At 53.7% G+C, this 13,957-nt stretch overlaps 1 protein-coding gene across 6 annotated transcripts in view; it reads right to left on the reverse strand.

The window, feature by feature from the left end:
• Positions 1-13,957, reverse strand: part of HOMER2 (homer scaffold protein 2) — a 67,537-nt gene that overhangs the window by 43,364 nt on the left and 10,216 nt on the right. The window contains exon 1 of one of the 6 annotated variants that reach the window (XM_036306316.1): positions 12,215-12,340. The exons of 2 other annotated variants lie outside the window; for them this stretch is intronic. In XM_036306316.1, the coding sequence (XP_036162209.1) occupies positions 12,215-12,276 (62 nt within the window). In that variant the 5' untranslated portion in view covers positions 12,277-12,340. Of the gene's footprint in view, positions 1-12,214; positions 12,341-13,957 lie in introns of those variants that run through there. 3 more of the 6 variants (XM_036306317.1, XM_036306313.1, XM_036306314.1) reach the window with 3 other exon arrangements.

The following is a 13,957-nucleotide window of genomic DNA, read 5'->3' on the forward strand; positions in this document are numbered from 1 at the left end:
ACGATAAAAACTAATTCCATCTGCCCTAGTCGGTTTGGCTCAGTGGATAGAGCGTCACCCTGTGGACTGAAGGGTGCTGGGTTCAATTCCGGTCAAGGGCACATGCCCGGGTTGCGGGCTCGGTCCCTGGTGGGGGTCGTGCAGGGGGCAGCTAATCAATGATTCTTTCTCATCGTTGATGTTTCTGTCTCTCTCTCCCTCTCCCTTCCTCTCTGAAATCAATGAAAACAAGTTAAAACAAAACAAAACACATTCTCTCTGAATCTAAGGTGAAAAAGGAAGCCTCAAACAAAAACGCAGTTTTATGATTTGCACGCTGTGAACGCCAAGAGCCAAGAATCAGAATCCATCCGAGTGATGTTTTCTAAAAATCAGGTGGCGAGCTGCCCACGTCTTAACGATTAATGATTCCTGGAACAGCCGAATTCAGGAGCGCACAGAATATTGCCGGAGGAGCCGCTTCTGTTCTTCCTTTTGCTGAAACACATCTATGCGCAGAGATTGTCATACTACACGGCAGGAAAACAAAATCTAGAAGACTCGATGCTGTACCCGATGTGAGGCTATGACTTGGGCAGCGTTACGCCTAATATGAAGCAGATACGATTTTCTTAAAGAACTGGAACAATAATGTTCTTCGTGTTAAATGTGGAAGGCTTTTGTATTCTTTATCTATAGTAAAAATACCACTAGGTGTCTGGCCGTTTATGTATTTTGTTCTCAATACACTGAAAATAAATTTCTCTGATGTTTTATTCTGCTACAATTCCAAAGCATTCGAACATAAATGTGAACAATCGTGCAGCAATGAATTCTTATGTCTTTTCCTGGGAGGCCACCTCTTGCTATCCACGTTAGCTAACAATATGTTTTATCTCATGATCTGTTGACCTCCCACTAATATCTTAAAATGGGTAAGCTGTGCCATGGGAAATAAATTCAGGAAGCGCCCATTTTTGAACAAAGGCGCAGCACAGTCAGAACGGCAGCTCAGAGGAACAACTGGAGTTCGTATCGAGGATCACTGAAGGGGGAAGATTGGAGGCTAATAAAAAATCGCTACGCACCCGTCCGGGCACAGGGAGATGAGAGTGTGGCCAAGAGCAGTGGGGACAGAGAGAAGGAAACGGGTTTGTAAGCTTTCAAATGTGCCATCGGGAGGGCTTGTGAAAGCAGCAGATGTGGCATAAAGACCAAAATAAAAAAATATAAAACTGCTCTCCATCAAAATAAAAAAACACTTTTGTGTTGCAATTGATACCATCAAAGAAACTGAAAAGATAACCCGCCGAACTGGAGACAATATGTGCAAATCATACATCTAAGAAGGAATGTGCATTCAGGACAAATAAAGAACTCTTAGCCCTGGCTGGTGTGGCTCAGTAGGTAGAGCATCGGCCTGCGGACTGAAGGGTCCCGGGTTCTATTCCAGTCAAGGGCACATGCCCAGGATGTGGGCTCAATCCCCAGTGAGGGGAGTGCAGGAGGCAGCTAATCAAATGATTCTCTTTCACCATTCATGTTTCTATCTCTCTCCCCCTCTCCCTTCCTCTCTGAAATACGTTTTTAGAAAAAAGAACTCTTAGAACTCAACAAAAGGACAAATGGCACAGTTAAAAAAACACGCAAATAATCTGAACAGACTACCCCCAAAGAAGAGAGGCAAATGGCCAATGAGCACACGAAGGGATGCTCCACACGATGAACCATCAAGAAAACGCAAACCCGAACCTCAGTGAGATACTACGTCACACCTACCAGCGGGGCGATAACGAAAAAGACAGACAAGAGGCAGGTGCTGTCGAAAATGCAGACAAGCTGGAACCTCAGACGCCGAGGGTGGGAATGCAGAGTGGTGCCGCTGCTTTGGGAAGCAGCCCCGCAGCTCCTCGAACAGGGTCCGGGACTGGTCTCCTCTGCGGTGTTTCTGACACAGCCATCCCTCCCCTCCTTTTTTTAAAAAAATATATTTTTATTGAGGTCAGAGAGGAAAGGGGAGGGAGAGAGAGAGAGAAACATCAATGATGAGAATCACTGACTGGCTGCCTCCTGCACGCCCCCTACTGGGGATCGAGCCCCTGACTGGAATCGAACCTGCGACCCTTCAGTCCGAAGGCCGACGCTCTACCCGCTGAGCCAAGCCGGTTAGGGCCCGCCCTTCTTTCTATCACCCATAAATTTGTTGCGATCTTTCAGCGGCTGGTACTTCCCTCCCATTCACTTTGTTGTCATAGGATTATACTTTTAATAATCTCTCTGTTATCACTTTAATGGCTTCTGGGAGGAAAAGGTATAAATAAATAAGTACATGTGCTGAATCGTCCACCTTAAATTCTAAGTTAATCTCATTCATTTTTCAGTTATAACTTGCATGTACTGAAAGGATAACAGTCCGACTGGCGTGGCTCAGTGGTTGAGCATCGATCTATGGACCAGGAGGATATGGTTCAATTCCTGGTCAGGGCACAGGCCCAGGTTGCAGGCTCCATCCCCAGTGTGGGGCGTGCAGGAGGCAGCCGATCCATGATTTCTCTCTCGTCACTGATGTTTCTATCTCTCTCTCTCTCCTCTACCTTCCTCTCTGAAATCAATAAAAACATTTTTTTTAATAAAAAGGTAACAGACATTCTATCCTAAGCCCCTTGTCCATGGGCTCCTATTGGAGGGATGGGGCAGTGTGGGGGGGTGGTGGCAGGGTTCCATCCAGTTTGTCACCCCCTGCCCACCCCCGACATGCAGTCCCCCCTTCTCCAAGCTCCCCTGCTCATGACACAGATCCGCCGGGACAAGCTAAGGAACTGGCCAACCGCATGTGGCTCTCCTCTTTCCAGGACTTTTTTAAACAGCAGAGCACTGTACGGCCCTCCCTGTGATGCCAGAATACATCAATTGAGAGAATGTTCAACTTAAAACCAAGGGCATCTTTTGCAGGTTCCGTTGGCCCAAGAGAACCTCTTTACTCAAAAGCAAAGCCTGCACGACACCTCTCTGCGTTACAAAGGCTCGAGTTTAAAAATAAACACGGGCATTTGCAGGAGTGCAAAAATAGTAGCACAGCTCCGCGGAGCCCTGGGCACTAGGTGTGTGCTCACTCAGGGGGAGCCGAGCGAGGCCACGCTCAATCCAAGGTAAGCCCTGGTGGCCCTCAAACAAGCGGCCCGCGAGCGAAGGGCGCCTTTTTGGTGCTCTATCCCCTTGTACGCCACCCTACCGACCTCATCCCATTCAGACCAACCACAGGCACCCACCCTGTCCAGCCATTCACACACAGGCAGCCTCCAGAGACGAAACCCCAGTCCTCACCCAGCCTTGTCTCCGCCTGACCCTCTGGTCTCCTCCCCACCAACCCCTTACCTACCCAACAAGCAAGCAGACGTCACCGGACACCAGGGAAAGCCCTCTCTCCAGCAGGACTGCGAGGCGACGCCTTCCTCCCACGTGGAGATATATGAACCCACTCCCACTCGGCTCCAGGCTGCACCAGCGCAGCGGGAGGCCCAGCTTTTGGCCTCCCCACCACAACCTCCTCCCTCTACCCCAGTGTGCGGGACACGTGACCTTCCCCATGTGCCCTGCCGGGCCTGGGAGAAGCTAGAAAGCACCAGCCAAATGAGCTCAAGGGTCTCCAGGACATTCTATCAGGTGCCACGGAGAGCCTGGCACCCAGATAACATGTCTCAACCAAGGGCTGGGAGAGAGGGGTGCACAGAGAGAGGGAACCCCGGGGACCGGGAGCACACCCCATAAATGCGCTTCCTACTTCTCTGGGTTTGGAAGGAAAGCGTGGAGAAGTGAGTGACGGGGGGAGAATGCCGTGCTTCCCCGTCACTCTGTGAAGTGCTCGGGCCCCTGCGTGGGTAGCGGGTCCCGATGAATCAGATGTGGGGCTGCAGTACGGGCTCTGCTATAGTTCCTTCTCCCTCTTGGAAAAGCCCCGAGGCTGACGTTTAGTGGACAGAACGAGGCAGCTGGCAAGTGTCCGACAGCTGCCCCAGAACAGCCCGTGCTGTGTCCATGTTCCAAGGACACGTCGCCCGGCTCCTCCGAAGGGCCAGATGGCTCGTGTGTCGACTTCTCCCCACTTCGTGTTTACTTCTCCTGGTCCGTGGCTTCCGCCTTCCCTCCTCCATTCACGGTGTCCATGCACGTTTACATCTTCAGAGCAATTCGTGGTCCTCTACTAAGAGATGCATCTGGTGTGTGTGTGTGTGTGTGTGTGTTAATCCTCATCTGAGGATATTTTTCCATTGATTTTTAGAGAGAGTGGAAGAGAGAGGGAAAGACAGAGAGAAACATCGATGTGAGAGAAACACATCAATGGGTTGCCACCTGTACACACCCCGACCAGGGCTCAGGCCAGGGAGGAGCCTGTAACCGAGGGACGCGCCCTTGACCGGAATCAAACCCAGGACCCTTCGGTCCACAGGCTGACGCTCTATCCACTGAGCCAAACCGGCCAGGGCGATCTATCTGGTTTGTTGTGGGCAGAGCTCAAGAGATTTATCTCAGTGCAACACTGTGAGCACACTCCAGCGAACAGGCTTCCTTGGCACACCAGGAAGTGGCAACGCCCGCCTGACAAATCTCCAGGAGCCCCCTACTCTCAGCCCCGACCCTCACGCCCATGGGATAACACAGCAAGCGTGTCCCTACTGTATTGGCTGCTTACCCCTTTATATACGGCTGTACTTCCTCAATAAACTTAGATCTGTGTCTCTGAACCTGGTCTCCGGAGTCGTGCATGCAAGCGCCCTAGCGCGTTGGGCTCCATTGTCCTCACCCCCGAAGGACCCCCTGTTCCAGTTTGTAAGCTGGAAATGCCTTTCCATGGTCACAGGCAACGCTGAGATCCTCAGCACCCCGGGGACGAGGTATTTCCTGGAGGTCCCAGCATGTATGAAGTGTGTGCTGCCACCAGGCTGGGCACTGGCAACATACCTCACTCAATTGTCCCAACAACCTTGAGAAATCAGAGTCTGTGTCTGTCTTCAGTTCACGGAGGAAAACAGAAAAGGGGGAAGAGATGAAGTCAGTTGCCCAAGGCCACACACAGCTATTCAGTGAGTCACCTACGCCATCTAGCCCAACACATGCTTCAGGCGCCTTCCCACCCCTCCCCCTCTGCCTGCACCAGTGAGGTCCCACCCCTGCTCTACGGACCCTCCTTCCCAGGCACCTCATCGGCTTTGCCCTCCCGACGCCCACCACGTGCAGGCTGAGGCACCCCTGAGCTGCTCAGCAGGTCAGTGGGTAAAGAGGTTCATTCTTGCCCATCCCTTACCAAGGCTACCATCCCGGTCATTTATCCTTAACTCCAACCCACCTATAATCTTCATTCCATGCATCCCACTCTCTGTGATTGGCGTACACACCCCACCGGCCCAGCCCAGGCTCCCACGGCCCTTTCTGTCTTCTAGCATGCCAGAAAATGCACCTGTTTGTTATTTTTTACTTATGTTTACTCATTGTGTGTCTCCCTACAATGTAAGCTTCAGGAAGGCAGGGACTCATCTGTCTCGTTCACTGATAACCCGGACACCATGGACAGCGCCTAGCACATGCTACTCAACACATGCCTGAAAGGATTATTTTTATGATTAATCAATATCCTTTTTTTTTATAATTAATATCCCTTTTCCCTCCTATAGTGTAAGCTCCACTTGGACAGAGGCCAAGTCCATCGTCGTCACCCTGGAAGCACTCGATAAAAACTACTTAATTGACTGAACGAAGGCACAGAGCGAGGCTGTGAGGAGGCCACAGCTGGGCTCATCTGCGGCTCGCCGGGCAGCTTGGATGCAGTTCTGGTGCCACTGGCTGCCACCTGAACACAGGTGACCTAAATACAGCGGGTGATTCTGATCAGCGCCAGCAGAAAACACCAGAAGCCCTTGGTCACAGAGATCTGAGCACATAGGGTGGTTTCTGCCTCCACCGTGCAAATATTTGGTCCCGGGAATGTGGGGAAACTGCTTTGACCTGAAAACGTGCCTTCTGAAAACAGACTCCCGGAAGACCCTCCGCTATGACATCTTCCTGCAAAGCTCGATCCTACCTAGGTCTCAGATCACATTTTCAGGCTGCCTTCCTCTTCGAGCTGCACTCAAGATCCCCTAGGTTGCTCTAGCTATTTGTGGGTAAGAGATCTGCTCTAGGAAAGAAAAGACATAAGTAAACTAAACACATTCTGTAAGACGCAGAGCGAGAGCCAAATCTCACAATATCAGACTCAATCTGGCCTCTCACCTAGGCTGGAGGAGCCGGAATGAAGTGCATCTGATTGGGGAGCCTGTCTTTTTTTTTTTTTTTAATGCATATTTTTATTGCCTTTCAGAGACGGGAGAGATAGAAACATCAATGATGAGAGAGAATCACTGACCGGTCGCCTCCTGCACGCCTCCTCCTGGGGATCAAGCCCGCAACCTGGGCATGTGCCCTTGACCAGAATCGAACCCGGGACCCTTCAGTCTGCAGGCTGACGCTCTATCCACTGAGCCACACCGGCCAGGGCGGGAGCCTGTCTTGAAACCACTTCACTAAAGCACCTTCTTGCTCATGTTCCATGACAGCCAAAGCAGCCGCGGCATTTGGAAAAGAATAACAACACAGCCCTGGCTGGTTTGGCTCAGCGTCGGCCTGCGGACCAAAGGGCCCTGGGTTCGATTCGGGTTGGGGTACATACCTCGGTTGCAGGCTCCTCCCCGGCCCCGGCCCTGGTCAGGGCTCGTGCAGGAGGCAACCAATCAATGTGTTTCTCTCACATCGATGTTTCTCTCTGTCTTTCCCTCTCCCTTCCATTCTCTCTAAAAATCAATGGAGAAATATCCTCAGGCGAGGATTAAAAACAACAACACAACTCTCTGTGTATCTTTCTTTGAGACAAACAACACAGGCAACCCCCTAAAGCATGAACCACTGATGAGATTGGGGAACTGGGAAATGAGTAAGGGAAAATTCTGATTCGTGGCCAAAAAGAGGGTGAGCAACGTGGGTTCTGGAGAACTTACAACCCTCTTGGGTCCACATTCATGTCGACACAAGTAATCTGACAACTAGTGAGCCCGAGCCTAACAGGTTTATTTATTTGAGATTGAGATTCCTGTTAAGTGATGGGAATAATGTCTTAATAGATGTGATCACAACATGCAATTCAATAGGACTGAAGACTGAAGTCATTCTGAGAACCTCGCCTGAAATCTGAGAAACAGGACCAGGGAGAAACTGGGAGGCAGAGGGCGAGAAAGGGAAGACGAAGGCATGGCTGAGGGATTCCTGCTGAGGAATCTATAGAAAACTCAAGAGAGCCGTCTGAAAGGCCAGGCGATCACATCGGCGCAAATCCCTGCGTTTAGCCCAGGGGTGGGCAAACTTTTTGACTCGAGGGCCACAATGGGTTCTTAAACTGGACCGGAGGGCCGGAACAAAAGCATGGATGGAGTGTTTGTGTGAACTAATATAAATTCAAAGTAAACATCATTACATAAAAGGGTACGGTCTTTTTTTTTTTTTTTTAGTTTTATTCATTTCAAACCGGCAGGGTCCCGAGGGCCGTAGTTTGCCCACGGCTGGTTTAGCCCCTGCCCTCTGAACAGCAGGCTAACAGAACTTCCCGGAGGCTCATCTCTGCTTTTCTTTTAAACCTGAAGCTGCACTTTTGAAACCCGGGTTGTTTTTGTCACGGAATCGTCAAGGTCTTGCAGAGTGTGAACCTGAGAGCCGGACAACACATACAACCACCAGCCCCGTTCTCTGTCTGCTGTGTGACCCCAATCAGCTCACTTAACCTCTCTGAACTCGTTTCTTCATCCCTAAGACACGAAGCTTAAATGATGACAATGCACATCAACAGTCAATAAAGAGTATTCCCTTCCCCCTGGCAGAACTCCCCCTTCTGCAGGAACCCAGACGGACTCCACAACGACCATGTGGCTTGACCCTGGGTCTGTCCTGCGCACCGCTCTGCGTCCTCCTGCAACCACAGAAGGGCCGACGCCGGGAAGGAATGGGCCAGATCGGCGATGCCGCCATTGCTCCCGCGGGAGGGGCATCCCTTCCCTGCACAGACTAGAAACGTCCACCAAGGACGTACAGAAACCAGTGCCAACGCTGTCGTGGTTGAGAGGATACACACTTGGTCCGAGCCCACAGTCACCTCCAGTGGCAGCGAAGGGACAAGTAAGACCCACTAAGAATTCCTGGGGGTTACAAACATGATGAACGCAGCCTCAGAGCGGGGGGGGGGGGGAGGGGGGCGGGGGGGAGGCTGCAGGCCCCCTTCAGACTCTTTTGTGACATTTCCAAGATTGTGCCAATTTCACCAAGTGCTTGGAAGGCAGATGTGTGTGTGTGGGGGGGGGGGGGGTGTGTGTGTGTGTGTGTGTGTGTGTGAAGCTGCATCAATTTTTCTACATTGACAACCTCACCGGGCATAGGCCCAAGCTCTCCGCCCGAGAGAGAGGCTCTGGGGGCTCCAGTGTGACGGGGCCTGGCCAGCACTCCATTCTCAGTGAACGCCACTTAATTATTTAAGGAATGGGGCATTGTTTCTTTTGCAGGCGAAGCATTCAGAATATTTAAAATGCAGGGGAGCAGCCAAGGAGCCGCTTTTTTTAGCTTCCTCCCTTGAAGCAAGTGGTATAGCTTTCAATCAAGCGGTGGGATTCCAATTCCAGTTTTCCAGAATATTCCGTCCTTCGGGGAGGCCTGCCTGCTTTACCAGAGAAGCAGCGGAGGGAGAGACGGGAAGCTCTGCCAAAGCCAGGCTGGAGGAAGTTCCTCTGCTGCCCCATGGGAGTCACTTGTGAATTTAGCGAATCTCTCTGATTCTGTTGGTGTCCAAGGAAGGTGGGAGCCCGACAACCACTTGGGCACCCGCTGGGCGTGGGGCGTTCGGGGTCCCCTCCCTCCCAGAGACGAAGCTGTGCTCACGGGGTGCAGGGAGAAGCTGAGCACACCCAAGGCAGCGCCATAAGGAACCTTGTTCCCACACCAGAGGGTCAGCAAGGCCCCCGAGAGGGGAGGGTCCAGTCCCTGAGATGGTATTTAATGTGCTGTGTCCAGAAAGGAGGCCGGCTCCCAGGGCCTCTGAGCCCAGCAAATCTCAGCCCACAGGTCAGTCTGAGGCCTGAGGGCGAGACAAACCTGGTATCAGGCAAAGCTGCCTCCTCCTCAGAACAAGAAGGTTTGGACCAAGTTTTGCATCAAAAGCATCACAGGCCACCTCCTCTGTCACCTGCCCCGTGCGTACGCCACCTGTGACAGCTGCTCGCAGGCTCCCCAGATGCACACAGAGCCAGCCCCGGGCTCCCCCTCCCTCCCACTGATCTGAGTTCCACCAGTGGAGGTGACTCAGAGCAACACCCCCCCCCCCGCCCCCCCGCATGGCAGCTGGTGATCCACATGGAAACAGCTCTCTCTTCCCCGAACCCTCACCTCTGGGTCAAGTTCTCTCTTCTCTAAGCTAAAATGTCCAAATCGCCCGGCTGGCGTGGCTCAGTGGTTGCACATCGACCTATGAACCAGGGGGTCACAGTTCGATTCCTGGTCAGGTCACAGGCCCGGGTTGCTGGCTCGATCCCCAGTGTGGTGCGTGCAGGAGGCAGCCGATCCATGATTCTCTCTCATCATTGATGTTTCCATCTCTCTCTTTCTCACTCCCTTCCTCTCTGAAATCAATCAAATTATTATTATTATTTTTTTTTACAAAATAAAATGCCCAAACCCATTAAACAAGTGGTTCTCATCTCTTTGGGGTCATGGACCCTTTGAAAGTCTGATAGAACCTATGGACACCCTCCCCAGAGATGCACATCTGTATGTACAGTTCTCCAGGCATCTGGGGGGGGGGGGATTGTTCAGACCCCAGCACTGAGTCCAGAGGCCCCACCTCAAGAAACCTTCCTTCAAGTCCTCCTCGCAGAACACCACCCAGGCCCCTCCCTCTCGGCTCTCCCTCCTCCAATTATTCCTCCACTCAGCTAAATCCGGATCAACTCTGGTGCCAGAACCAAATACAGCCTTCTAGATGCACAGGGAAGCAGGCCCAGTACCTCCTTTATTATTTTTTAACATATTTTTATTGATTTCAGAGAGGAAGGGAGAGGGACAGAGAGAGAGAAACATCAGTGATGAGAGAGAATCACTGATCGGCTGCCTCCTGCACGCCTCCCACTGGGGACCGAGCCCACAACCCGGGCATGTGCCCTTGACCCGAATAGAACCCGGGACCCTTCAGTCCGCAGTCCGATGCTCTATCCACTGAGCCAAACTGGCTAGGGCCCGTCAGCTCCTTGACTACAGCCATTTCATACTCAGACGAAGGTCTTCAAAGTTAAAGCCAGTGTCTGGGACAACCATCACCAGGCCGGCTCACACAGAGCTCACCATCAGCTCAACATCCCCGAGTCCTTCCCACACTCAGAAAGATAGGGCTCACTCCCCACCCCCGTACCTCAGGGAGAGACCACACACCCTCCTAGTCGCCCAACCCCACGCAGGCTCTCGGGACCTCCCTGCTCTGCTCATGCAAACCTGAGACAGTCCGTCCCTGCTCCCTATGCGGGCAAACCCTTCATGGGCTCACTCAGCTCCTTGAAGTCAGCAGGCAGCATCTGCCCGGCCAGACTGTCCCTTCACGCTGATGCCTTAACTGGAGCCCAGCGGGTCCCTGCGGACAGGCGGGTCCCCTGCCGCACACACAGCTGACGTGCTCCTCTCACCCCCCACAGAGGCAGAACCCAAGGGGGCAGGGCGACGGGTGTCCTGTGCCACCCCCGCCCCCACAGGTGGCTCTCTTCACGCCCTTGGAGCAAACCAGCGCCACGGGCTGCAACTCATCCTCTGCCACCACCACACCCGGCCATTCCCGTCACCCGCCTCCACCTCGCCTCTGAGATGAGCCGTTTCCTGCCTTTGGTCGGGGCTTCAGCTCCAGGCCCAGCTTCTTCCTCTGCCCACCTCCTGCCACTGGCACCATCCACCTGCACAGCCCCCAACACGCTGGGCACAGTCCCTTCACCTCCTCCACGAAAATGCCTTCATCCCAACGCCCCTCAGTGACCTTCTCCCACAGCCTTACCAGGACCCTCATCTCCAGGAATGCACCCCCCACCCCCCCAACCCCGGGTTTGCATTTCCACCTCCCTGCTGCCTGCCCACACCGCCTGCTGCTTAGGTACCCCCACCTCAGAGACCCCCACCCGCTGACTGATCTGCTCCCCACCACCCACCTCCTGGCCCCACTCTCCCCTGAACGGCCAGACCCGCCCGCCCCATGGCCTGTCACAGCCGCGTGGGAACACCCTGCCACCCCAGGCTGGTGCGTCTCGCCATCTGCCTCCTCACGGCCACACCCAAGCCAGTGGGCAACGTCACCAAACTGGGTGGACAAGTTTCACTTTAAATTCATGTTCTCTGACCTCAAACTGTCACTCCGCCACGGTTTACAAGCCCGGGTTCCTCCAGCAGGCTCGCCGCCCACTCCCGGACAATTTCACACCTTTTTCTCCTCCTCAGACGCCCCGCACCCCGTCCTCCACCCGCGCTCTCAGGGCTGGCCTGCCTCCCACTTCATGGAGCAAACGGGAGCCCTGGGTGGGACCCAGGCATCTCCCACCACACCCAGCCTGCTCGTATCTGCCTCCTCCGCGGCCTCCTTTTCTCCCCTCCAGGAGAGGGTGCCTCCCTCTCGCCCTCTGCCCTCCAAGGGCCAGTCCTTCCTCTGGGGCCGGAACTGCACCTGTCTCCTCTCAAGGCCTGGCTCCTCTGTGGTCCCCTTCTCTGGGGCAGCAGTCCCACCGGCACCCACATGGCCGGAGTTCTATCTTAAATACATGCTCCCTCTACCTACAGCCTCCCATGTTAGTGTCCCGTTTCTCTGCTTCCTTAAGAGTCAACTTCTTGAAAAAGTGGTCCAGCCCTAGCCGGTGTGGCTCAGTGGATGGAGTGTCGGCCTGTGGACTGAAGGGTCCCAGGTTCGATTCCGGCCAAGGGCACATGCCCGAGTTGCAGGCTCGATCCCCAGTAGGGGGCGTGCAGAAGGCAGCTGATTAATGATTCTCTCTCATCATTGATGTTTCTCTCTCTCTCTCCCTCTCCCTTCCTCTCTGAAATCAATACAAAATATATTTTTTTAAAAACAGAAAGAAAGACAAAGTGGTCCATATCCCCACACCCCCCCGCCCCTTCCCAGCCTCCCATTCATCTTCCAACCCACCTGGCTCCTGGCTCCGCCTCACCACTGAGCTGGCTCAGGTCAGGGCCCCCAGCATCCGCCATGTTGCCGAGTCCCGGCCCCGTCCCAGCGGTGCCCAGCACCAATGCCAAGCCCGCCTCTTTGTGACACTTCTCCATCCACCACCCTGAGGCCGCTGCCCACTTTTCTCCTCCTTCCTGAGCCGCGCCTCCTCCCACTTCGCTGGCTGCTCTTCCTGATGCCACCAAGCAGTGGGTGCAGAGGCTCCTGAGCCCTCTCCCGCTCTGCCTGCCCCTCCCCATCATGGCCTCCCCCAGGCCACCTGCAGCCTGACCCCCGCTGGCCCCAGAGGCACGAATCCACTGCCTTCTCCCCAGCTCCGTCACCGCCTCCAGCTTCCCACTGGCTGCCTGAGCTCGACTCCCCCGCCCCACTCCGAATCCTCCCTCCAGGCCTCCCCACGTCTACCAGATGCTTAGACCGAAAACCGAGGGGGTCCTCTGTCTGTCCTCCCTCTCCCTCACCCCTTACTCCACATGCAATCCCTCTGAAAGTCCCAGCAAACTCATCTCCAAACCATTCGTGGAACCTGCCCACTTCTCTCCCTCTCCTCTTCAGCCTTCTCGCCCCAGCCAGAGTCCTCTGTCCCTGAAACCCAGGAACCTTGTCACTGGTCTCCTTGCTTCACTTTTTTATTTTTAATCCTTACCCAAGGATATATTCCCATTGATTTTTAGAGAGAGGGAAAGAGAGAGAGAAATATCGATGTGAGAGAAACACATCGAATGGTTGCCTCCTGCACGCGCCCTGATCAGGGCCTGAGCCGGGGAGGAGCCTGCATCCGAGGTACTTGCCCTTGACCGGAATCGAACCCAGGACCCTGTAGTCCACAGGCTGATGCTCTATCCACTGAGCCAAACTGGCTCGGGCCAGAGTAGGCTTCTTGCCCAGAAGATGGGCTCGTCGCAGCCCTACCTCACTGCATCTCCAATGAAAGCCATGCCACAGCCACAGTCATCCCCCCTGCTTCTCTCCAGCCCCACACTGAGCTCTCTCTCCTCACCTGTGGCCATACGGCTGTGCAGACCTGATTTCCATTTCTGGAACATTCCGGGCAGCTCCTTCCCACTCCAGGTCGTTGCACCTGCTCCTCCCTCCACCTAGAAGGCTCTGTTCCTGTCCTTCACTCGAGGCAGCAGTTTCAACGTCACCTCTTCAGAGAGGCACCTGAACCATACACCTAACGCCGGCCTCAGCCTGTGCTTCTCTCCCTCACAGCCCTGAGCCCTCAGTTCTTTTATTTGTGGATCCATTACAGGCAGTTTGGGGATTTTTTTTTGGGGGGGGGGGGAGGGGGTGGCAGAGACAAGTGGTGTCTGTTTCCCTCATTGGAAGATAAATTCCATGGGAAGAGGGACCATTTCTCACCATTGATTACATTGAAATGGTAATATTTTGGGTTCAAAAACATTAAAACTCATGTCATCTGTTTCTTTCACTACTTTTTGTAAAATATATTTTTACTGATTTCAGAGAGGAAGGAAGAGGGAGAGACAGGTAGAAACATCAATGATGAGAGAGAATCATTGATCGGCTGCCTCCTGCACGCCCCCTACTGGGGATCGAGCCTGCAACCTGGGCATGTGCCCTGACCGGGAATCGAACCGTGACCTCCTGGTTGTAGATTGATGCTCAACCTCTGAGCCACACCAACTGGGCTTCTTTCACTAGTTTAATGTAGACACTACTAGAACATGTAAAATC

Source organism: Myotis myotis, unplaced genomic scaffold, assembly GCF_014108235.1.
Source record: "Myotis myotis isolate mMyoMyo1 unplaced genomic scaffold, mMyoMyo1.p scaffold_m19_p_40, whole genome shotgun sequence".
Classification (NCBI taxonomy): domain Eukaryota; kingdom Metazoa; phylum Chordata; class Mammalia; order Chiroptera; family Vespertilionidae; genus Myotis; species Myotis myotis.